The sequence below is a fragment of the Perca fluviatilis genome, chromosome 21, assembly GCF_010015445.1.
Source record: "Perca fluviatilis chromosome 21, GENO_Pfluv_1.0, whole genome shotgun sequence".
NCBI classification, from domain to species: domain Eukaryota; kingdom Metazoa; phylum Chordata; class Actinopteri; order Perciformes; family Percidae; genus Perca; species Perca fluviatilis.
The window spans coordinates 30,184,520-30,210,226 of NC_053132.1; the positions used below are offsets into that span (position 1 = coordinate 30,184,520).

General features: G+C 41.2%; 2 protein-coding genes across 7 annotated transcripts in view; both read right to left on the reverse strand.

Annotated features, from left to right (window-relative positions):
- Nucleotides 1–17,215, reverse strand: part of llgl2 (LLGL scribble cell polarity complex component 2) — a 55,079-nt gene extending 37,864 nt beyond the window's left edge. For all 6 annotated transcript variants that reach the window (XM_039788903.1, XM_039788902.1, XM_039788901.1 and 3 more), the window contains exon 1: nt 16,901–17,215. The gene's annotated coding sequence lies outside the window, so the exon portion shown is untranslated. The remainder of the gene's footprint in view (nt 1–16,900) is intronic.
- Nucleotides 17,216–20,425: 3,210 nt separating this feature from the next.
- Nucleotides 20,426–25,707, reverse strand: part of galk1 (galactokinase 1) — a 38,004-nt gene continuing 32,722 nt past the window's right edge. Inside the window, exon 8 of the mRNA XM_039788904.1 lies at nt 20,426–20,872. Within this exon, the coding sequence (XP_039644838.1) occupies nt 20,798–20,872 (75 nt within the window). The 3' untranslated portion in view covers nt 20,426–20,797. The remainder of the gene's footprint in view (nt 20,873–25,707) is intronic.

A 25,707-nucleotide genomic window follows, 5' to 3' on the forward strand; every position in this document is an offset into this window, starting at 1 on the left:
TTTTAAATTCAACAAGCAGTTTGTTGTATTTTAGCAGAATACTGAAAGCAGCAGAAATGCAGAACTGAGAACATTTTGAAATCTGTTAATGCATTAGTAATAATCGTAAAATATTCAACAACCCTATCGCATATTTTGCTTGATGGTGTTTTAAGCCCCCAATGTCGACTTCAAGGCAGCGCTATGACCGTCGACTTCAAGGCACCCAACTATTGCCTAATCCTATTGCCTTCCAGGCAGCGCTGCCTGGAAGACGACGTTGGGGGCTTAAAACACCAAACGCTGCATATTGTCCTCCTACCGTGCAGCCCTGATTTAGTGTTGTCCTATTTGCTTGCCAGTTAAATCTGGGGAAAGGATTTAAAACAGAATGGAGATACGGAAAGCAAAACTGAAACTTTATTTCATCAGGTCCTTGAGATCAAAGTTTAAAAACCCATCACTGATGCATCCTGAGAGAGAGAGCAGAACACACTGTTGTTCCATAACCAACTCTCTGCTCAGACAGTCAGTGAGACAGCAGAGGCAATACTGATTAACAACTTCAATGTTACATCATAGTTTAGGCTTCGAGTGTTGCCTTTGGATCCGACTTCCCTGACAGTGCCATCTATAAACGTGTGCCCACCTCAACACTCCTACCAAGAGTCGGTGGAAAGCGGGACCACAGACCATAGGGGAAGAGCAATGTACCAAATATTGGTTTGAGGAGGGAAGATGAAGAACAGACTACTATCGGAGCCAGCGACACAAACAGACTGAGCAAACTGATCCAGAAGGCTGGCTCCGTTATTGGCTGCAAACAGGAGACATTTTAAGCTGTGATGGAGAGGAGGTCACTGAACAAACCCCCACACAATGGTCCAACAGAGGAGCACCTTGTCTAAGGGCGTTTTCACAGCTAGAGTTCGTTTGCTTTGCTCTGAATCAGTTAATGGGTTCATAAACTTGGAGTGATTTCCCCTTGGTTTGGTTTCACACCTGGAAAAATCCAAGCGTACTAAAATGTGTCACTACAAATCATGCAAGAATGTTCTCTCCTCTTATTGGTCGGATCGGATGTGTCTGGGGCGGGAGCAAGGAAGAGAAGGTCCTGTGTTCTGGACTAGTGCATATTTCTTACATCTCCATGGTCAAACCAGCTCATTTCATTTAAATAAATCAGACAGACTTTGCTCTGCCGGTGTCTGTCCCCGATTTTAGCGGCGGCTGGTTCGACCACGGAGATGCGAGTGACGGATGGCGAGAGTTGGATTGAAAGCATACCAAGACCACCTCATCAAGGTCTCGGTACGTTTCTGTGGTCCAAGCTGAAAGACCAAAGATGAAAAGAATTCTAAAGGAAGGAAGGAATCACACACACACACACACACACACACACACACACACACACACACACACACACACACACACACACACACACACACAAACACACACACACACACACACACACACACACACACACACACACACACACACACACACACTTAGAGGGCCCTTCAGAGAAAGGGGGAAGCAGGAAGACAAAGAAAGGAAAAAACCATCATACTTGCATTCTTTCTTTAAGTAACATAACATAGGAAGTCAACTAAAGCACTGACAAGACTGAGCGTTGTGAATCTGTGGTAAACTGGTGGCTAAAGGCTGCACATTGTTCAGAGAGAGCGAGCGGCTAAACTCCCATCACGTGAAGGAAAGGTTCAACCACAGAGCGGCGTGAAGGCCTCTGAGCCTCCTCGTCTGGGCCGTGTCTGCGCTCACAGGCCCTGGGCTCGCTGGCTCCTTCGCTCACTGACACTCAACTATGTAGGAGAGAGCAGCTTAGGGCCGAATATTTCAGACAGAGGGAAGGGAAAACTCACAACTGCAGTCAGACATATGATCCACGGTGTCACAAGTCTGTGACAAAAGGCCCGCGCCGTGAGTCACAGTTTCCCATTTAAAACCAGCTCATTTGCCTCGGCCCAAATCGAGACATAGTTCTGTTATTACCCTCCTATCAGCAGTGCTTGCTTGACTCACTGCTGGGCTGTGTCACACATTTCCAACTCCAGCTTCCTCAAACAAAAAGCCAACACTACTCTGGTACAGCAGGCTGACTGGGCTCAGATACTGCTCTGTAACTGTATGACGGAAGATTCAATTTCTCAACTAGACACATTTTTCTCCTGGTGAATATTTGTTTATCACTCTTGACTGTAGTTTGGTCTCTAGTTTGGTTGGGGAAAATCGAATCTCCTTTCCCGCCGAAATCTATTAAGAGTGGAGGCAATGTCACGACTGAAGATGGAAGCGGAGTGTAACCAGTTGATAGTTCTGTCTGATATCAGGCAAAACGGCAATGGTACTGAGCATTTTAACATAGCAGACATTTTCACGTTTTATAATGCATTCATGCGTTTGTACATGTGTGGTTGTCTTTTGGGTTTGTCAATACGCACGTCTTCCTGGATTTAAGTTACATGTTTCTTGTTCTCACAGTAAAGTGTTTTTAAAAAAAAACTCCCGCACACTGACTCGCTTACTGCTATATTGACCAACAGACCAGAACCCAAAACAGTTATTTCAATTTCAGGGTTTTCCCTGCCATTGTCCTGGTTTAGGTGCAGCACCTGAGCAGTTTAGGGCAGCACCTAAGCCCAATGAATAAAACTAAAAGACTTTTCTCAGATCTATTGATTGGAGTTGGACTTCTTTAGCTTTAAGTTTAATCTGCAAGCCTTTTGATTGTTATTTATTCATGATCTAATCTAGCTTTTCCAACGTTTTAGACACAGATATGGTAATAACGGCCCTTGATGTTGCGGCAGTTGATATTGTGAGGACGATAAAAAATAAAAATAAGATATATTGTGCAGCCCTAAAATGTACTAACCGTACACAACTGGAGGTTGATCAACAGGCTAACATGATTGCTGTTGCAGCAGGTTACAAGCTTGTATTCCTTGTAGACACCGTGTGTGTGTGTGTGTGTGTGTGTGTGTGTGTGTGTGTGTGTGTGTGTGTGTGTGTGTGTGTGTGTGTGTGTGTGTGTGTGTGTGTGAGAGTGAGAGAGAGTCCCAGGAGAAGCAGCAGAGCAGAAAGAGGGAGCTCAAAGCCATAAGCTCTGCTGACAATGGCAGAGTGGGAGGTCCGCTTCCCAAACACTACGGCATTTAAGGGCTACGTGAGGAATCTGCTGATGGAAAACGAGAGCAGGAGGACAACTCACGTATACATGCACACATGTAAACAGCGAAGCTAAACAACCAGTATGGAAAGCTAGCTTGGGTTCATCCTGTAAAAAACACAGCCATCAGCACACGAGTTTCTCTCTGCCGTCTTCAGACATCCTAATCCCACAGTTGGTTCTCTCCGACCGGATTAATTGTGGCCTTTCAAGTAACCTGACAGACATTAGAGCACAAATTACCCGTTCATTAAAAACACACTCAAGTGTTATTTCTACACCAGCTACTTATCAAGGGCCAATGCTGGGAATGAACATCACAATTATGTGAACTGCAGTGATGTTTAGGGCTGTCCGTTCAGACAGTTAGATTAACCTCCTCCTCAGCTCTCTCTCAAAGTCTTGTAAAGTCTGGCTGTGGCCGAGAATAATCAAGTGAAAGTTCAACAAGCAGAGCCAACAAGGCAAGGCACTTTTAAACGTTGATCACCATACAACAAATTTGCATGGAATGGTGTCTTTATTTATCTTTTATGAGACACATGCATGGGCAGCTCACAGACTGTCAGCAGCCAGGAGTGGTGCTTCTGGAGCAAGAGGTAGACCTGTGTTTGGCTCAAGAGCACATGGACAGACTTGCTGTGTGACCTTGCTTGTTTCGGGCAGAGGTCTTCAACAGGGGTTCCAGGACTGTTACTGCGGGGGGTTCAATAATGAACAATTATTGTTCATTTATTGAAAGTTTTTTTTTTCAGAAACCAAATTGCCTTACCTTGAATCAGACATTATTAGCAAATATTAATCAGCCTTTTTGTGAAAAAAACAAAAACACTAATGATAGGCTTACTGGCCTATAGGTAAGATAATCACTACGGTAGCTACCCACAGATACAGTTAATCCTAAGGATTTCCTGTGTCACATGTATGATAAATAAAATCATGCCAACAATTAGTATTTTAATAGCTTAACCCTCATGCCCTCCTTAAAAAAAAAAAAAAAAAAAAACGTACTCTCGATACCTTGTCCACGCACAAAAAAACTGTTATTAAATCATCATATATCAATATTATTTTCTGCTTTTTTTTCATATATCACTTAAACAACTTCTAACCTAATCAAAACTACCAAACATTCAATCATTTTCAGGATTTTAACCCTTTAAATGCCAGTTTATGTATTTGAAGCATTTCATTTTTTTTCCAGATAATGAATAATATCTAGATGGGACTTTGGTGGTGATTAGAGGCTTGGATATGTCAAAGATAAGCAACAAAATTAATTTGATTGCATTAGTATTTTTTACATAGTTTCAGATACTCCCTTTGGACACCTTCGAGGCAAAAATGTACATGTCCAAAAAACTGATATTAAATCATCATATATCAATATTTTTTTCTGCTTTTTTTTCATAAATCACTTAAACAACTTCTAAATTGCTCAAAACTACCAAACATTTAATAATTTTCTGGATTTTAACCCTTTAAATGCCAGTTTTAAATCTTTGAAGTAACAATTTATGAAAAACCCAACAAAATTATTTTCCATAAAATAAATCGTAGGGGAATGGGGCTTTGGTGGTGATTAGAGGCTTGGATATGTCAAAGATAAGCAACAAAACTTATTTGATTGCATTAGTATTTTTATGTAGTTCCAGATAACCCCCTCTGGACACCTTCGAGGCAAAAATGGCCCCATTGACTTCCATTATAACCACATGTTTTGATCTCACTGCCTTTACAGTATAAAACCATGCATTCTGTAATGTCAGCATTTCATTTGGAAGAAAACTAGTCATATTTGACATTTTAACGTATTTCACCAGATTCAACCATTTTGCCCTTGTTGGCCAATGCATGAAATTATAGTTATATTATGGAGCTTTGTGTGTGTGTGTGTGTTGTGTGTGTGTGTGTGTGTGTGTGTGTGTGTGTGTGTGTGTGTGTGTGTGTGTGTGTGTGTGTGGGAACCTGTAAGCAAGCAATGATCTTTTAGGGCTAAAAAAGGCATCTTTTGAAGGATGCATTTCATGTGTCTTTGAAGACGTGCTTGAATAAAAACATTGTCTCCTGCATGTGCTGTAAACTGGCGCTTATAATTTCAAATCGTTTGTGGGACATGGTGGCCCTGAAGACTGGTCTCCCACTATGGACATCCCACAGGCTCCGGGTGGATTCCCCTTTGGACCGGTACACACCAGCCAAGTGTGAAGTCCCATGTATGTTAAAATCTCTTGAGCATCCACATCACTCCATCCTGAGATTGAACACCTCCCGTGTAGGTTTGTCATTTCCTGAATCAGCTGGATCATGTCAGGAGTGAAGAAAAGGTCGACAGAGGATGCCACATCATGGATTCTTGATCTGGCATATCTCGTGGGCTCTGACATCATGCCGGTCGGTGCTTGAATATTGCGCAGCGTCTCAGTATTATATGGAGACCAGACTTGCCAATTCTTCACTGTCCATTCAATGTTAGGATGGACAGGATCTTCAGTGTCCTCTCCACTTTCAGAGGAAGGGTTAGAGGCACTCAGATTTGGAGGACACCAGTGACCATTTTGTCAGACTCCATAAACTTGTGTCATCTTCAGATGAGTCCTGCAGTTGGCTGGAAGATAAAGGCTCCTTCTCTTTGCTCCAGGTCTTTCTCCTTCTCTAGAGCCACGTGCATGAACACACTAATAGTTGTTTTTGTTTACAACAAATGCAGGAGACAATGTTTTTATTCAAGCACGTCTTCAAAGACACATGAAATGCATCCTTCAAAAGAAGCCCTTTTTTCACCCAGATTTACACAAACTCTCTCTCACACACAGACACGCATGCACGCACACGCATGCACACGCATGCACACGCATGCACACGCATGCACACGCATGCACACACACACAGCTCCATAATATAACTGGCAAAAGTAAGGTGCGCTTTTTTCACCACTAAAATCATCATTGTTTGTTTACAGATTTACACAAACTCTCTCTCACACACATGCATGCGCACACACACACACACACACACACACAAATATACATATATACACAGACACACACATATATACACAGACACACAGCTCCATAATATAACTATAATTTCATGCATCGGCCTACAAGGGCAAAATGGTTGAATCTGGTGAAATACTGTAAAAATGTCAAATATGACTAGTTTTCTTCCAAATGAAATGCTGACATTACAGAATGCATGGTTTTATACTGTAAAGGCAGTGAGATCAAAACATGTGGTTATAATGGAAGTCAATGGGGCCATTTTTGCCTCGAAGGTGTCCAGAGGGAGTATCTGGAACTACATAAAAAATACTAATGCAATCAAATCAGTTTTGTTGCTTATCTTTGACATATCCAAGCCTCTAATCACCACCAAAGCCCCATCTACATATTATTCATTATATGGGAAAAAAATCATTTTTTGTGTTGTTTTTTATAAATAATTACATACTTCAAATACATAAACTGGCATTTAAAGGGTTAACATCCTGAAAATGATTGAATGTTTGGTGGTTTTGATTAGGTAAGAAGTTGTTTAAGTGATTCATGAAAAAAAAGCAGAAAAAAATATTGATATATGATGATTTAATAACAGTTTTTGTGTGCGTGGACATTTTTGCCTCGAAGGTGTCCAGAGGGTACAAAATGAATCATTTAAGTATAAAAGACATGTAAGAGTAAAAAACACTGGATTTAAAAAAATTTGACTGAAAAGAAGGATTCCTACAAAATTTCATGCCATAAGAAGTAACACAGCAAAAATTATCACAAAATGAAAAAAAAAAAAAACTTGAGAAAAATGTACAAAAATGACCGAAGAGGGCATGAGGGTTAATAGCTATGCTCTTTAAAAAAAAAAAAAAAAAAAAAAAAGTGTATTTAAAAAGGCTTTAGGATGCCCACATGTTAATATGCAACCTATGTAGTAGGGGGTCCATGCTCCGGCTCTCTCAGTTAAGGGATCATTGGCTTAAAAAAAATGTTGAAGACCCCTGCTTTAGGGAAGTGGCTATACTATTCACCTGGCCAGGGTTGGGTATCTTAACATCTGTACTTGTTGTACTGACAATTTAAGGATTGTTATTATACATGAATCTATGTTTTTATGACCAATTGATTAATACGTCTACTAGCCTTGGAATTGTTGCAACTCAGCTGGTTGCCTGGCAATCTCACGGTGACAAGACTCCTAGAACTTTCTGTCCCGTACATAACCCCTGTAAAACCACAACTTTGTCATTTTTACATGTCTGTTTTTGTCCACGTTAAACGAGACATAATGTGGTATTGAGTAACCCTCAGACACGTTCCTAGGTAGATTTGGTTGCCTTTTGGACAGAGGCAGGATAGCGGTTCCAATTCTCAAAAATTCTCAAAAATGACCGGCCCGCTATAAATTATGTATTACACAGCTAATACACTGCTACTCATACAGAGGTTGCCCACTGATAACACCTTCGTCCCAGTCTGGATGCCGATGAGCACAGCTCTCCAGCTGAATCCAGGTCGCACTAGTCTCACATTGCCAGACCTTCCTCCACCGCGCCGGAGGAGGGTCTGGCTAGTCCACACAGCATTCCTGGATGGGAGAAAAACATGCTCCGGTTTATTGGCATTTGTTTAAACCAATCACAATCGTCATGGGCAGGGCTAAGCACTGGACGGAGCCACGGTGCCGCTGCAAAATAACTTCGGGATTGAAACTCAGATTGGACAGATAGTCTAGCTAGCTGTCTGGATTTACCCTGCAGAGATCTGAGGAGCAGTTAACCATAGTCCTCAAAAATCCACTGGAGTTTAAAATTACAACACAAAGAAAGCGGAAGGTAACGGACATCCGGTAGAAAAAAAAAACAACAACAATCAGGCGGAATTTCCAGCGGCACTAAGATATAGACTAAAGGCTGTTTTATGCTTCTGCGTCAACTCCACGGCGTCGTGACCTCTGAGTTCTGCGTCATAACGCCATAACGTGTAGACCGTAGAATGTCATGATTGACATCAAGTAATCAACAAGACTGTGTAATGAGCTAATCTAAGCAGCTGCTGGCTCTACCGGACAGATCAAAGATGTCAAACCAGTCTTATAAATGTAAATGGACTGTTTTTATATAGCGCTTTTCTAGTCTTAACGACTACTCAAAGCGCTTTAACATAGTACAGGAACCATTCAGCATTCACACACATTCATACACTGTGGCCGAGGCTGCCGTACAAGGTGCCACCTGCTCATCAGTTAAACATTCACACACATTTACACTCCGATGGCGCAGCATCGGGGGCAACCCAGGGTTCAGTGTCTTGCCCAAGGACACTTCGGCATGGAACTGCAGGGCCAGGGATCGAACCACCAACCTTCCGATTGGCAGGCGACCTCTCTACCACTTAGCCACAGCTATAAGAGATGCCCATCTTTAGTAGGAACCAGTGGGCTTGGGGCTGTGAGCCACAGACAGGGTAGGGAAGTAGAAAAGTATTGAGAGAGAGACTAACACATTGTTGGTTGTGTATAGAATTTATCGACAATAACAAAAATATAGCATAATACCAGATTTATCCTTTAACATGAGAAGTTTGGCTTCGGTTTTTAAATGAAAAAAAGGTTGGTATAGTAAAAGTTCAACTGATTTGAGTTTCATTCCAAAATGCTTCACATATCCATATAAGAACATGTTATCTGGCTGATAACTATATCGAAACCAAGATGACACTGTCCCATAAACATAGCCTGTTGCAGGACATTATACTTTACAAGTTAAATACAACTCCGAACGGTTTGTTCTCATACAAAGTTGTTCTGTAGCTGGTACTGGTGTTTTAAAAGGCTCCAGCTAAGCTCATCTTGGATTAAAAATAACATTCCCAAATGATGGTAGAGTCATTCATGGGTATTATTACTCTGCTATGAATACTGTATGGAATTTTTCAAGTTTGCCATATTGTAGATTTGACAACAATTATATTCTTCAACATCTTATCTTCACAGGGAGACTTGTTTGGCAGGAAACAATGTCAATATGTGTGTGTGCGTGTGTGTGTGTATACACAAAAGGTTCATTTACATTTGTGTGAGTGTGGACAAGGTTGTTTTTGTGACAGGGAAGTACCTGTTAGTTTCAGGTTAATCAGAAGAACAATGGCAGGTCAGCAGTGAGAGACAGAAAGAGAAGCAGATCAGGCCGGTTTCAGCAGAGCACTGGACAGTGACATGCCCTACTTCTACTGCCACATATGGATTTTCCCAGGAATTCCACTTGGCAGTAGGCAAGCAATGAACTTGTGAGTTCGCAGTAAATGACAGTGAATGCCGTACACCTTTCGTCACATTGGTCACACTGTTTGATCTACAGTGAGCTCATCGCTGGGCAGGATAAGGTAGCACAGTATTTACCTTTGATAGCATATTACGCTGGCCTATTGACTCTCCTCACACAGGCCCATTCAGCAGCTCAGTCTGCTTAAATGGGTTCTCTCTCTGCTGTTCAATATGCCATCCCAAATGCCCTTCACTTTAAAAAAAAAAAAAAAAGTGTTCACTCTCAGTTTCATCCCACAGTTCAGTGATGTCATCAAATTCCCAGCATATCAACCAAAGCCATCTCAGTTGAGAAGGGAGTCAATGGAGGAAGAAATGTGCATAAACATGCCAGGACAAGACAATAACAACCTCAAGAGAAGGCGGCTCGACCAGCAGAGCTGCAACATGGACAGCGTCTGTCAACGACATAGCTAGCATAGTGCTTCAGAGGGAGAATGAATGGCCAGGAAATGCCTGGCATCCAAAACATTCTTCTGATGAACTGTAATCAGCAGCTATGCTGGCACTCGCTGCAAGACAGGAAATAAAAAGGCATTATAATAATAATCAGCCCCCTCACTGAGTGACATCTAATCATAGTCAAAGTATAGACACTTAGATTACACAGGTAGAGCAGAACCTGTTTTACGGCAGCTGGTAACTAAGAACTGGCGTGCAAACATGGTCTGAGCACAACACACACACACACACACACACACACACACACACACACACACACACACACACACACACACACACACACACACACACACAACACACACACACACACACACACACACACACACACACACACACACACACACACACACACACACACACACACACACACACACACACACAAAAAATAAGGTGCCAAATAAAACTGAAAGTGTACGGGCTGACACCTCTGTGTGATCTTGAGCTGGACATCACTGAGCTATTCTTGGTTGTGGTGGCAGAAATGAGTCATCTCAACTCGGCATTGGATGGTGTGCGGGTTAGGGTGTGATTTGTGTCAGGTCAGTGCAGTGAGAGGGGACGGGGGACAGGGGGGCATGTGAGCAGCACAAAGCAGAAACCGTCAGGTGTGTTGTATGCCGACACCTGGCTAAGAAGGCCAAGCACCAGAGAATCCATGTGAAATAGAACGTGCTTTCCTGCGTATCTGGACAGAAGAATGCAGCTAACAAGACCGAGCATTAGGAGGAGTCTGTCAGCAAACACAAAACGCTTCCTTCCACTGTCCCTAACAAAAACAGACAGGAGATCTTGTCAGTTTTGGGTGTGGCTGGCAGGATATCGCATCTCCCACCAACTCACGCCCCCTTTCCTGTAAACAGAACCAGGGAGACACAGGAGAAAAGGGGTGGGGGGGTGATCAGGACGTTTCACACTAGTCAAGCTCAGATTATCACTGACAGTGGAAAAAATTAGGCTAACTGCAATTCACTAAGAGGACTTTAAAAAAGGGGAACTTTGCAGTTTTTTTAGCTTAATTTACCTTAACTTAACAGCTTCGGAGTTACTGGAATGGTTATATGACTTGTGAGCGGAAAAACCACCCTTCACGCATCAGGTAGTATTGTGTGATATCAGGTCTCGCGATGTAACGAATTGCTTCAGGCACTGCACACATACACGCCCCCATCCAGGAACCGGCTAACAAGAACAAGGTAGCGATGGAGTTTTTCACACTATCGTCATGGCTGAGCCGGCAAAAAAGAAGCAGAAAGCTAGGAAAGCATTGTCGGAGGAACAGAGAAAGAGGAAACGGCCGACTGACAGAGCAAGTTTTTACACAGTGTTGCCAAATATCCATTCCAAAGCTGTAGGGGGAGCACCATAGAGAAACCTGCAAGAAAACAAAGAAATTGCCAAACTGCATAGCGCCCTTTTAAATCAGCCCCCTTCCTCAGTTTCTGTGCTGCCTTTACCAAAACATGTCCTTGTAGGCAAAAACATCTATTTCAAGAAGGTTGTGTTTTAATGCATCACAGTGAACGGTCCTTGGAACAGCAGAAAAAGCACCATTCACATTGTCAACCAGATGTGGCACACACGTCATGTCTGACCCACAGAATACCGGACAGCTTCCAGGGTTTTCCCTACCATTATAAGTCTTAGGTGCAGCACATCAGCCATTTTTGTCCGCACCTAAGCTAAATGAATGTGAAATGCGCCAAAAACATTGAAAAATTTAAAAAAAGCATCCAACTACTAAAAGACTTCTCAGATCTTATGATTGTAGGTGGACTTCTGTAACAAGTTTGGTCTTTAAGCTTTTTGAGTGTTATTTATTATCTGCACTAGCTTTTCCAACATTTTAGACAGATATGGCGACAATGATGGTCCAAAATTATGTCAAATTGCATATTTTCCTTATTGAAAAACATCACACGCTCTTGAGAAAAGACCCATAAACCTCTCCGCCAAATATGCCAAGTCTTCGATGAACCCAGGGAAAACACGGGCCAACGTGACATCACGACTTTGCGTAAACATACACGCCACTTTCTAAAGCCAAGTGGCGTGTTATCTGTACGCGTTTTGAGCTATCCGCGTGTATGTCTACGCCGTATATAGTGGACGGGTTGCAGACGGATCTCAATAAAGTGGCGTATGTATGACACGCCAATTCGTATGCCATTTTGCCGTGTTATCAAAACGCAGACATAATCGCTTTTCGGATGGTTGGGTTTAGGAAAACAATAACGGGACGCAGGACAACAACGGCATGGTTGGGTTTAGTAAAAGAAGAACGGGACGGTTGGGTTTAGTAAAAGAACGGGACGGTTGGGTTTAGTAAAAGAACGGGACGGTTGGGTTTAGTTTAGTAAAAGAAGAACGGGACGGTTGGGTTTAGTTTAGTAAAAGAGGAACGGGACGGTTGGGTTTAGTTTAGTAAAAGAAGAACGGGATGGTTGGGTTTAGTTTAGTAAAAGAAGAACGGGACGGTTGGGTTTAGTTTAGTAAAAGAAGAACGGGACGGTTGGGTTTAGTTTAGTAAAAGAAGAACGGGACGGTTGGGTTTAGTTTAGTAAAAGAGGAACGGGACGGTTGGGTTTAGTTTAGTAAAAGAGGAACGGGACGGTTGGGTTTAGTTTAGTAAAAGAGGAACGGGACGGTTGGGTTTAGTTTAGTAAAAGAGGAACGGGACGGTTGGGTTTAGTTTAGTAAAAGAGGAACGGGACGGTTGGGTTTAGTTTAGTAAAAGAGGAACGGGACGGTTGGGTTTAGGAAACGTGACACGCGGGACACGATCCCCGGTCTCCTGGGTGAAAGTCCTGTGTTGTTTGACCCATCCACCCCCCGGACAAACAACCCTATCCGGATTTTCGCCCTTTCACACTACGGCGTAAATTGACACGCAATAGCAAGGTAACGTAAGTCAATGGAGGCCAAACGGCGTTGATAAACACGCTAAAAAGTGATTATGAGCCTTGATAACACGCCAATAAAGGCATACGAATTGGCGTGTCACACATACGCCACTTCATGAGATCAGTCTGGGCTTCTGCAGGATAGCACTGATGGTGAGGGGAGAGTCAGAGCCCTGATGTTACGGATCAGGTAGCGTGCCGATTCACTGGGGACTGAATTTGTCAGCGTTCGCATGGAGTGATAAAAAACACAAAGTTCTTGTGAATATTGTCTTTTTTTATTAAGATTTCAAAATATACACTTACTTTGAGTGTGTCACCAGAAAGAGATTCCATCGCATTTTGAATGTGGAAAAATAAATGGGAGACATGTTGCTACCAAACCACTCCTGTCTTTAGGCTCCGCATATCCAAAACCAACAGTCTCATGTCTTGTATAAATAATACAGCCATATTACTTTAAACCACCATCACAATTTCCAATGCATCTTTCTATAATTTTCATTGGCTACTTTAAAAATCCTTTCCTTAATTGTCAGGGCCAAATCGCTGTCATTTTACTTCAAAGGAAATCATCCAATCCTCACTATCAGAAGCTGGAACCGTCAAATGTTTGACACAATCCACTAGGTTGTTGCAGCGCGAAGTTTAATATATATAGAAGATATGTCATTTAAATCACAATTAGATGTTTTCCTTAAATTACTTAGCCCTACCTCTGGGGGATGCATGCAATGCATGGGGGAAAAATGGAAGCATAGAAGAAGGAAAAAAAAGGCGTCAAAAAAACAAGTTTTTTTCAAGGTTGACGTGAAGACAACACAAGTGTTAAAAGGTCCCACAGCATGAACATTTCATTTTATGAGGTTTTTTTTAACATTAATTTGAGTTCTCCCAGCCTGCCTATGGTCCCCCAGTGGCTAGAAATGGTGATAGGTGTAAACCGAGCCCTGGATATCCTGCTCTGCCTTTGAGAAAATGAAAGCTCAGATGGGCCGATCTGGAATCTTCTCCTTAAAAAGGTGAATTATGCTAGCTGCGTCCAAGGTGGCGCGCGCCATCGTGACGTCAAAATGACGTAATATCCTGCCGGCACGTCCGATTTATGGCGCGCAAGCAGAGGTCGCGCACGGCTCTTTTTTTTTTCTGCGGCGTGCAACAAAGCGGAAACAGAAGGCCTGAACGAGTTCGCCGACAACAGGATACCAAGACTCTCAGAGTGACTGCAGGTCTCTCTTGTAAACTTACCAGATTAAGAGGAGTTCTTTTATGGTGAATGAAAGGCTTGATCCTACGAAATAGGTCATGCAATTAAAGCACTGACGGCAATGCTGCTGCCAGCTCTGCCGTTGTTTACCTTTTTCTTCTTCTTCTTCTAGTCCGTAAAAAGAGCAAAGTCGGTAGCCTTTGCTCATTAGCGCCACCTCTGTCCAGGGGAAGACTGCAACTAGTGTCGCGACCACCACGCGCAAGTATAAATAGTTACGGCTATTTCATGACGTCAAATATGCCCACGCCAGCTGGGCTGCGGTTACTGTAAAAAACGCTTTATGGAGGTCACAAGGAGCAAGGTTACCTCCCCTTTCTCTGCTTTGCCCACCCAGAGAATTTGGCCCACCCATGAGAGAGAGACATCATGGCTTTCAAACGAGCAAAGTGGCAGTTGGTCAAGGCCACACATAGATACAGTATTAGGGGACCACTAAGGTCTATATAAAAGAGACTTCAGATACAGTATTAGGGGACCACTAAGGTCTATATAAAAGAGACTTCAGATACAGTATTAGGGGACCACTAAGGTCTATATAAAAGAGACTTCAGATACAGTATTAGGGGACCACTAAGGTCTATATAAAAGAGACTTCAGATACAGTATTAGGGGACCACTAAGGTCTATATAAAAGAGACTTCAGATACAGTATTAGGGGACCACTAAGGCCTATATAAAAGAGACTTCAGATACAGTATTAGGGGACCACTAAGGTCTATATAAAAGACTTCAGATACAGTATTAGGGGACCACTAAGGCCTATATAAAAGAGACTTCAGATACAGTATTAGGGGACCACTAAGGTCTATATATAAGAGACTTCAGATACAGTATTAGGGGACCACTAAGGTCGGTATAAAAGCATCCGAAGAGCAGCATGCCATGGGACCTTTAATGTTGACCATGATCACACTACATTAAGAGTTGCTTTCTGTATTGATTTATCCTCATTTTTTGGGACATTTTTGATAATTCATCCAAGTCATTTTATACATAACATACATACATTCTCATGAGGTTTATGCTGTAAAGCCTGATGAGCAACAGGACATCCTAAATCATTCCTACTTCCTATGCCATCCCATTAGCAAACCACAGAAATGGCTTATTTTCCTGCCGGCTAATGTGTTGCACATTGGGAGAGGTAAAACAGGAATCAAGTTAACAGTTAACGGCGCTAAACACAGCGTGACAGTCTGAACCAAGTGCTCCATTTGAAGTTTACAAGCAAGGTACACCTCTCGGGACATCTCACCGGTGTGAGGTTCTAAGAATTAACTTTCCTGTTGCAAAATGTTCAAAGGGAATCTTTGAAGACTGTCTTGCCTGTGTAATCGCATTGTTTGTACAACCAAGAACCAAAAATCCTGCTTTTGCTCAAGCCTACTCCTCGAAAATAAAAGTGCTTGCGCTACATTTGGGAGTGGCCATTATTTTGCCTCCATAACAGTCACAGGTGGACTTTACCATGCAGATGTAGTAGCACTAAATCTACTGAGAACAAAGGCTTTTTGTTTGGCTAGTTTTATGCTGGATGCAGGTGGAGTTGGAAGGACACGGCCTGTGTCCTTCAGCAGTATCCTGTCCAGTCCTATGGGACTTTTTTTCTGCTTGTGCTCAACTTATACAACTTTTACCTGTCAACAGAGTTTACTGGGTTGACACACGATGACTCACATGTATCACACAGTTAAGTACTACAGCTAAGCTAATTAAGAGTTAGCTTTAGTTGAATTGGGTACAATGACAGTACCCAATTATATGTAAAAATAATGTAAATGTCATTTTTATTCTACAGGTTGTCATTTTGTTGGGAATTTACCTGAAACTAGCCAAACCGGTCAAAACGCTTCTTGCTCACTCTCTCACACACAAAAACACACACACACACACACACACACACACACACACACACACACGTTACTCACGCTTGAAACCAGACCGTTGACTCAAAGGGCTTACTAATGTACCTGCTGGGGAGACACACCTTGCTCAAGTTATACGTTTCCGTAATTATGCAACACTGTCTGCAACTACTGCTCACCTGACTGCACACACACACACACACACACACACACAGAGGTTAGCAAGCAAGACACGCCACGGGTTTCTTCGGTACGACTGACAGAATAGGTTACACCACCGATTAAGTTATCGATACTTTTCTGTACTGGACTCCTGTCTTGCTAAATGAACGGCTTCAAGTTGCCGTCATCATGCCCAGGTGTGCGCTAACGCCTAACGTTACTTAACGCTAGTTGACGTTAGTTTTGCCTGGGCGCATTGTTTACTGTTTACAGTGGCCAGCGGTTAGCAAACCAGAACACGGTTATCTAAAAACGTAGCTATCCTTACACACCTTCGTACAGAAAAATGTCAGTTTAATGTTGGTGTCACTAGCTATAGACACTCTTTTTTTCAGAACATGAATGACGAGTTGTTTCCAAGTCATTCAGGCAATATGGTAACGTTAACATACAGTCGGCATGACAGAAATTTACCAAGCAAACTATTAAAACATAATACAAGCTGTCAAACATAACGTTTTAGTGTTAGTGACCACTCACGCATGTGTTTTTCCGGTGGAATATGTGTATGTGATAAATTAGCCAATGAGCAATTGGAAGAATGTCTGGCTAAACTAGCAACTTTAGTTAGCTTGAGTTGGAGCCGTTCAGGTGTCGAACAATTGGTGGCTGTGATGAACACGGCAACGTTAGTTTAATTGTTAGCCAACTGTCTCGCAAGCAAACACCTGTGGGCGCCAGCTCCCCAACCCACCTGATTCAAAACAGCCGTTGCTCAGCCGATGTCCGCCGTTTACAGCCGCTGGATAAGAGTCCACCCCCGGCCAGTGTCGGGAGATTTAGTTGGCTAAATGAGCTCTCTCCTCATATAAAGTCGCAGAAAACGTAAGCGAGTACTCCCAGGATCCAAGCGACCGCGTATTTGCCGTAGAAATATCACGAATTGAAAAAATTGAAATATATATATATATACTAAAACTGGGGCTGACTGGTGCTTTCTTTTTCCACCGCTGCGGTGGTAGCCTCGGTCGGTGTTTCCTGCTAGGCTAAACTTCACTGTTTTGCTAACTCCTCCCTTGTGATGCATTCAAGTGCACTTCATTAAAATCCTACCGACAGATCAAGTCCCGCCCCACTTTAGCTTCTATTCCAAAATCTTCCATAAATCAGTGCAGTTTTTCACCATCATTCTTATATCATCATTCTTAATATGCTTACTGTCCACATTTTTTTGCAAAATTAAGCAGAACCTGTTTGAGTATCTCGTTCTGTAAGATCTTTAAACTTGTCTAACCATCTCTGTTTTGGACAGCATTTTAAAAGCCGCATCCTGGCAGTAGCAACCATAATAGAACAGTCGCAGACATTAACTATATTTATATTCACACAAAGAAACAACGATATTAAATAATAATTACATCTAAAACCCACATTTACATGATAAAATACCACCATGGGTAAATGTTGCACTGTTACAACGTAGGCAATGAAAGGAAACAAACTGTGGAGAAGAATGCTATTAGCTCAAAATCCCATTAATTTCTATGAAAACGTATACAGATGTTACAGCTTCTGCAGAGCATCGTTTCAGAAGAAAATTTAAAAAAGACAGGAAGTTTTGTTTATTTTTTTTTAATCAAGATTCCAAAAGAAAAGTATGATATGAAAGCTTGTTTATTCTCACACATGCAAAACACAGTATATCTTGATCATTTCATTTTGAACAGAGGCAGGCTGTTAATAAATAATATATTGGAACAAAGACTAACCTTTAAAAGAAAAAAACAACAGTTTACTGAAATAAACTTCCGAAAAAGATTTTTCGTTGTCCTCGGGTCAAATTTGACCCGTTTTCAAAAAGTTTCTATATCAGAAAATATGGGTTTCTTTCACACATTGTCAAACAAATGAAAAATAACGTGGATGGTTCCGTAAAAGAAATTATCAGTTCACTACTTTCATTGAATTTGGGTGTTTTATTCAATTTTATAGCATTTTGAAAAAAACATTATACAAGAACATTGAAAAAATGGACAAAATGTCTAAAAAAAGATTTAAAAAAAAAAGTGGGAAAAAAGAACAAAAACGTCAAAAAAGCGCAAAAAAAAGACAAAAACATCGTAAAAAGTGACAAAAAAACAGGGAAAAATGTGACAAAAACGTCGGGAAAAGTGAGAAAAAGTGTCTCTTCTTAAAACGGTGTGGGCGAGTACCAGTGGTGGAAAAAGTATTCAATTCAATTCAATGTTATTTATAGTATCAAATCATAACAAGAGTTATCTCAAGACACTTTACAGATAGAGTAGGTCTAGACCACACTCTATAATTTACAAATCCCAACAATTCCAGTAATTCTCCCAAGAGCAAGCATTTAGTGCGACAGTGGCAATGAAAAACTTCCTTTTAGGGAGAAACCTGGGACAGACCCAGGCTCTTGGTAGGCGGTGTCTGACGGTGCTGGTTGGGGGTGTGATGAACAGTGGAAATAATAGTAACAATAAAGATAATGGAACTATGACTAGAAATAGTAGTTGTAGTAGTTCATGGCATAGCAGGGCACTGCAGGGCGTTACAGGATATTATTCATATCCTTTACTTAAGTAAAAGTACTAATACCACACTGTCAAAAATACTCTTTTACAAGTAAAAGTGTTACTTAAGTAAAAGTTTGTAAGTATCATCAGAAAAATGTACTTAAAGTATTAAAAGTAAAGAAAAATCCTCTCCTTTTAAAAACTGGAAACGATCCAAACAGTTCTGTCCATCAACTAAGCGATTAATGGTCTAATCATTTCAGCTGGACTCGAAGACCTGTATATTGGTGGGTAGTTTAATAAATAATAAAACATTGTATTTTGTGTAAAGTAACTAGTAACTAAAGCTGTAACAGATGAATGTAGTGGAGTCAAAAGTACAATATTTCTCGCTGAAATGTAGCGGAGTAAAAGTAGAAAGTGGCATGAAAAGAAAAGACTCAAGTAAAGTATCTCAACATTTGTACTTAAGTTTAGTACTTGAGTAAATGTACTGAGTTACATTCCACCACTGGCGAGTACAGACTGTGGAGTAACTTAAACCTGCTGTGCAGTAACAGTTGTAGTATATTACATTTACCGACATCCATTTTCATCGTAACTCTGCCCAACATTAAGCAGATGTGTAGAGGTCAAATTAGCCAGAATAATTAACACAAAAAAAATACCTGTGTGAGTTTGCATTAATTTTTCTTCATTTTTGGCCACTATTGGGCAGAAGAACTTCATATCAAGCTGACAAACACACAGTCCTGATATTTTATTGCCCTACAAAGGTATTATGGCTTATGTGTTCACAGACAATTTTGAATCTAGCAGACACTGAGCAACATTATCATCACAGGTTTGATGAATGTTAAAACAATATTCACTCTCCTTTAAAGGGTCGGTTTTGAATCATTTACAATCCCATAATTGTCTCCATCTGTTGAAAGCCTGACAGAGATTGACCCATTTCCCCCCAATGTCTTTTACTTTCCCTTTTAGTTGTTCTTCGTTTAATTTCCTTCTTTCCTGTGACGGTCCTGCCCCAGTATCAGCCATAACTACAACGGATAACTTCTAAAATAACATTACAATACAATACGGCCTACATAAAGACATCTCCTGCTTCCTTTTACCTGCATACTCACTAACACAGGCTTTTTTGGTGTTTCGCCAAAATCTGTGACCCGTCAGAATGTGTTACTGTAGCGCCGTCTACCTGCCGCTAATCGTTTTGTGACTTAGCGGGAAAAATCAGACCCGGGCAAAGGCATTAATAAAAACTATATAAAACTAGCGTTCTTTTCACTGTTAGTCTTGTTTGCGGTTACAGGTCATTTGTGATCATCAGATGGAACATTACACGGTTTCAGAAACATTTAAAAGTTACATATAGTCACTTTAAGCTCTGTTTTTGGTCTCCAACTCCAAAAAGAGAAATGAATGTTCAACAACTCATCCCTAACTGTGTCTGTCTGCTCTTTGCCTCTGAGCAGGTAGTGTACAGTGGGTTTATTATAGGCTTTTTCTTTTTAATTTGCTGAAAACAGCTGCCTGTTGCTGCTGGAAATGAGGTTGATAAAAAAGCTGGGACTGAACCAAACAGTAAATGTGCTGTAAAACCAAAACAACAAGCCAGAAGAGGCTAAAAAGCCATGTGGAGCTGCAGAGCTGGTGATAGTTCTCTGTGTGTTTATCACTACCAGAGAACTGTTCACAGTACACAGACTTAATTAGATGTTCATAATAATAACAACAAATTATGATTTCAGAAAAATGTCATTTAAAAAGTCTCACATTTTCTTTACTTGATTTATTCCAAAAGAAGCCTGTATTTTCACAGTACAGAATCATACAAACAGTTGCTACACGTTATCTAGAACATGATAAAGCATTGCATAACTGAAACAAACAAACAAAAATAATCTGATAATACAAATGTTACCAGAAAGCAATGTTTTACCGTGAAGGCACTTTTCCCACATTAACAGAATGCTTTTCAATCAGCTCCAGTGTGCATAACAGCATATCATTTTAACTTGAACAGTGAAAATTAGGACAAAAAATCAAAAAGAAAAGCATATAAAGATGAATCAGGAATCAGTTAGATAGCAGAGATGTGTTGACAAAGGTCAGGGCAGACTGAGAGCCCGAGCTCCCTCTGAAGGAGTTGTGACGTAGAACGTCGGGGTTCCACTGTATCGCTCCTACGGAAACACACACACACACACACACACACACACACACACACACACACACACACACACACACACACACACACACACACACACACACACACACACACACACACACACACACACACACACACACACACACACACACACACACACACACACACACAATGAGTACATAAAACCATGGTAACCTTCAACTAGAGACGGTTCAATACCATTTTTTGCATCCCGATACCGATTCCGATACCTGAACTTGTGTATCGGCCAATACAGAGTACTGATCCGATACCAGCGTGTTGAAAGACACGTATATTTTATTATGTTTTAACAGCTGTATACTAATAGCCATGTATGGATGTGATATGGTTGCTATCGTTGTTAAACTCTGTGTCAGGGTTTCTACAGGTTTCATCGAGTCAAATTTAAGACTTTAAGACTTTTTTAAGACCACTATGAATGAAATTTAGGACCTATATCACGACATCAATGTCCGGAAACATCGAGTATGTTTACGTGCACACCAACATTCCACTATTATTCCGAATATGACAATATTCCGAATTTGGTCATGTAAACAGCATGTCCCAGTTGGATATTCCTAATAAGGCCTTTTTTAGCATTTTCCGATTGGGATATTCTAGTATTATTCTGGTTTTAGAGGCATTCTTTGGACATGTATACAGCGTATTCGGAATATGAGTCTCAGTCAGGGTTTTTACTGCAGTTTGTGACAGTTTACGGCCTCTTGCCCATTTACAGCTTACGGTCAGCTCTGTGTGTTGCTATGGTTACTGTACACAAACCAACCAGCCAACTGTTTGCAGGGCTGCAGACCCGATAAGAAGGAGAAACACAGCTACTTTTAAACATTATCAAAGACTTGGATATCAACAGGTTTTTGGATATGTTCACACATCACTACGATGACCTTTTCAAGAAGCTGTTTGAGGGAATGAAAGAGGGACGCTGTGTTCACACAGTCCAACAAGTCCTCCACCGCTGGAACACTTTTGAAAAAAAAAACGGGAATATTAGTGGAATATTCACTTTCAGCCATGCAAACAGCTTAGTCGGAATATCGTCTTTTCCGGAATAAGGGCAAAAAACGGAATATTATGTGCATGTAAACGTAGTCAATGTCTGAAACAATTCCCAGATTTCGTCATTGGGATTTTAGGACTGGTGTCTAGATCGGCTGCTATATAAGTTGCATGTTGGTCTCATTTGTAATCATCTCATGTCGTAATACAGTGAATTATATTTAGACCAGCGACAGAAAGATCAACAACTCCACGGAATAAAAAATAAAAACATGAGCTGTAGAGGTAGCGTTACATTGACGTAGGGAAATTAAGACCTGTCTGAAATTATTCAAGACCCAGAACAAAATATTTCTGCGAATTTAAGGCTTTTTTTGAAGGCCTAAAATTTTGATTATGAAATTTTAGACTTTTTAAGAAACATGGACAATCAAACAATGAACGCCACAGAACTTTTTTTTTTTAAATCATCTAGTTTGACAGCGAGTCATTACGGAAAAACAACGTAAATAAACTTAAAGTAGATTTCTTCGGGGCTAAATTACGTGGTATCGGATCGGTGCATAAACTCCAGTACTTGCTGATGCCGATACCAGCATTTTAGGCGGTATCAGAGGCTTTTCAGATACTGGTATTGGTATCGGAACATCTCTACCTTCAACCAATAATACGTCGGAAACCATTTATTAAATCGGAGAGCTATTCAAGCTGTATGTGAGCATACTGATGTCCCTTGTGAGGAATGTGAATAACCATTATAGAAGCAGACTGTCCACCCAGAAGGGCTGCAGATCCATTCATGCTCCTCACATCTCTCACAGACATATCGTATTGCCTAGGAAGGAAGTTCAAAGAGAGAGCAAGAGGAAAGAACCGCTGGCTTTGTTTCCACAACGAGAAACCGTTCCTCTTCAGCCAACCAGACTACAATTACACATAACTCATGTGTGTAAGGCATTCAAAGGGTCAACAGACAGAGTCCTCCCGCAAGGAAATACAGTCAAGTTCAACCAAAGATCCTCTAAACTAAAGATAGCGCATTTCAAGCAGCGCCAGTGGTATGAACCAGTCCTCACTTCCTGTCTCCTAAAGGGGCGTGGCCTCGTTTGAAAGTGTAGTCAACGAATTTCTAACAAGGGAAGAAGTTCCACTCTCTCGATACTTCCGGCTTCTGAACTGGTTGCAGTTCCACCAGAGTTCAAACGAGGGGCGCTCACAGGCCAGTGCAGAATGAATGGGACTCTATGGAGCTATACCCCTCAAAATCCACTTTTCTCAGGATATCATTTTTTGTATAGTAATTTGAACATTGCATTCGAAAGGGGAGGCTAAGAAACTACACACTGCTGGCTGTTAGATTTTTTTAAAGTGACGTCATACACATCGTACGGCCAGAGATACTGCTTCACGACAAGCTCCGAGTCACTTCCTTTGTTCTATCGAGGCATCGACAACACAGCTGACAGGTTAGGCCCCCCCCCCACCCCCCCGTCAATACACGTGCTAGAAAGAGGTCTGCTAATGTTTTAAAGACCACCCTGAAATATTCACAACTTTCAATAATAATAATAATAATAATAATAATAATAATAAATATATATATATATATTCCATCAATCTTGCAAAAACTACAATCAAATCTGAGATTTCTCAAAGACAATAAGGCGAAAGATACAAATTTAGCCTTCTAGCTCCATAGACTCCCATTCATTTTGCACTCGCCTGCGATCACCCCCCCAGTGGAACTCTGGTGGAACTGCAACCAAATTCGGTACAATGGGGCTTAATAGGGAGTGAAAAGGCTCTCCGTAGACCGGCTCTGGTGTAGCTAATGTCGTGTGGATGAATGAAAGGTTACATTTGTATAATTTATTAATATTTTCTTTCGCTGAGGTTAGATTTTTACACAGCTAAAAGACATATTTAGCATCACGGAGATTAGCTTTGTTAGCGCGTTCACGAACGTTAGCTGACGTTAGCTTCTTTGTGTTGCCAGATCTCGCGAGAGTTTGGTCCTGAGATAGAAACAGGTCTCAAACTAAGTTAATTTTCTCCTGATGGGTCCGTCTGAAAAATTCCTTTTTAGTGTCAGAATGTTCTGGAGATATGTGGCTTCTGAAAAATGGCTCCAATATTTACTTTAGTGACGATAGGGCGAAATAATCTCTCAAAATTTGTGTTCACATTCACTTCTCCCATTGGAATCAATACATAGTCTCAATGCCTAAAGAGGCGTGGCAGTGGCAGAGCCCCTGTTACACAGGTACAGGAAACTACTCTGAATTGGGGCGTCTCGGTTCTAAACCTTCTCTGGTTCAATTAATCATGATGTAATACTGGGAATAAGCAAATCCTAGTTGCCAAACGAGACAAAAAAACTCAAAAAAATGTTTTAATCTTTCCATTCATGTCAACTATGCAGAAAACCCAGTAACAAACTTTATCTTCAAACAAACGATGTCAGTAAAATAGGAACTACAAAAAGGACGAAATGTAACTGACATGATGTGTTCTATTTTTTAGGCCTTAGGCTGTGTAAAAGCTGTTACAACACAGCTACTGAGTCTATGCATGTGGCCACTACGCCTACTACTATAGTACACAACCTTCAATTTTCTTTTTTAACTACACGTCTGGACTGCAACGGCTTCAGAGACACCACGTGTGGACTCCAACAACTGTGATTGGCCACCTTTTGCTGCTTGTGTTTTCTCCTTGTCTGTTCCCTTGCAACTATAAATCAAGCTTAAAAGGCAAAGTTACACATTTCTGGAGTCAGGAGCTAATTAGCTTAGCACATTTGTCTTCTTCACATCATGTTCATTTTCTGTTGCCATCAAGACGCTGTTATATTTTACCTGCTTTTTAAACTAATCACCACTCTAATTATTATCCCTTCTGCAATTTGACGTTTAAATGGATAAAAATCAATTTTTTTACTATTATTTATCTGCTCTCCAGGGTGTAGGCCGATATGTAGGCTTGTGTGCGGTTATGTATGTGTGTGTTGTCTGTAGCTGCTCTCAACTAATATCCCCTTGTGGGATTAATAAAGTTGTTGAATTGAATTGAATTATTTACTCTTGCATGCAGGATGCATACAATTGGGACATACTTCTTTAAAACATTGCGCCTTGAACTTTGAGCCTCATACGCTGCGCAAAGGATTCTGTGTCTGAATAGGCAGAAAATCATGCGGTCTTGTATACTGCTTAATCTGCTAAATCTAAACAGATTCAGTACATCCTGGTATTTTTGGCATAATGCATATGACATCATATGTGTTGGGACATACTAAATTTTTTTTTACTGCTATACTTAATAGTATGGTAGCATGGGTTTGGAATGCAGGGACAGTGACTCAAGTGTCCGCTTGTTGCCTGGCAACCTCATGGTGACAACGAGAGTCCAGGAAGTCAATATTGTGTCCGAAGAGAAAAAGTTCCAGCACGTGACGTCACGTCTGCTTCCAGAGGTTTTGAGGTAGGAAATGCACACAACGCGTTTGTTAGGCCTCAAGGAAACACACAGTGCATTTACGTTAGAAACACTGAGAGTAACATTACTTTCTTTTTTTACAGGAAAAGTTCACAACGCACAGACACAATGTCGATTCTCTCACCAAACTCTTGCCTTTTTACTGCAAAAACATAGCCTGACAAGCCAGACCCACATCCAAATGTTGGGTCTGGGAACTCACCATTGACGGGGCTCAATCCGAGGGGTGGGATAAACGGTTGTCTTTCAAATTCCCTCTGCACGCAATAGGATAGCGCTACAACCAGGCAGAGCAACGAAGAAGGTAGC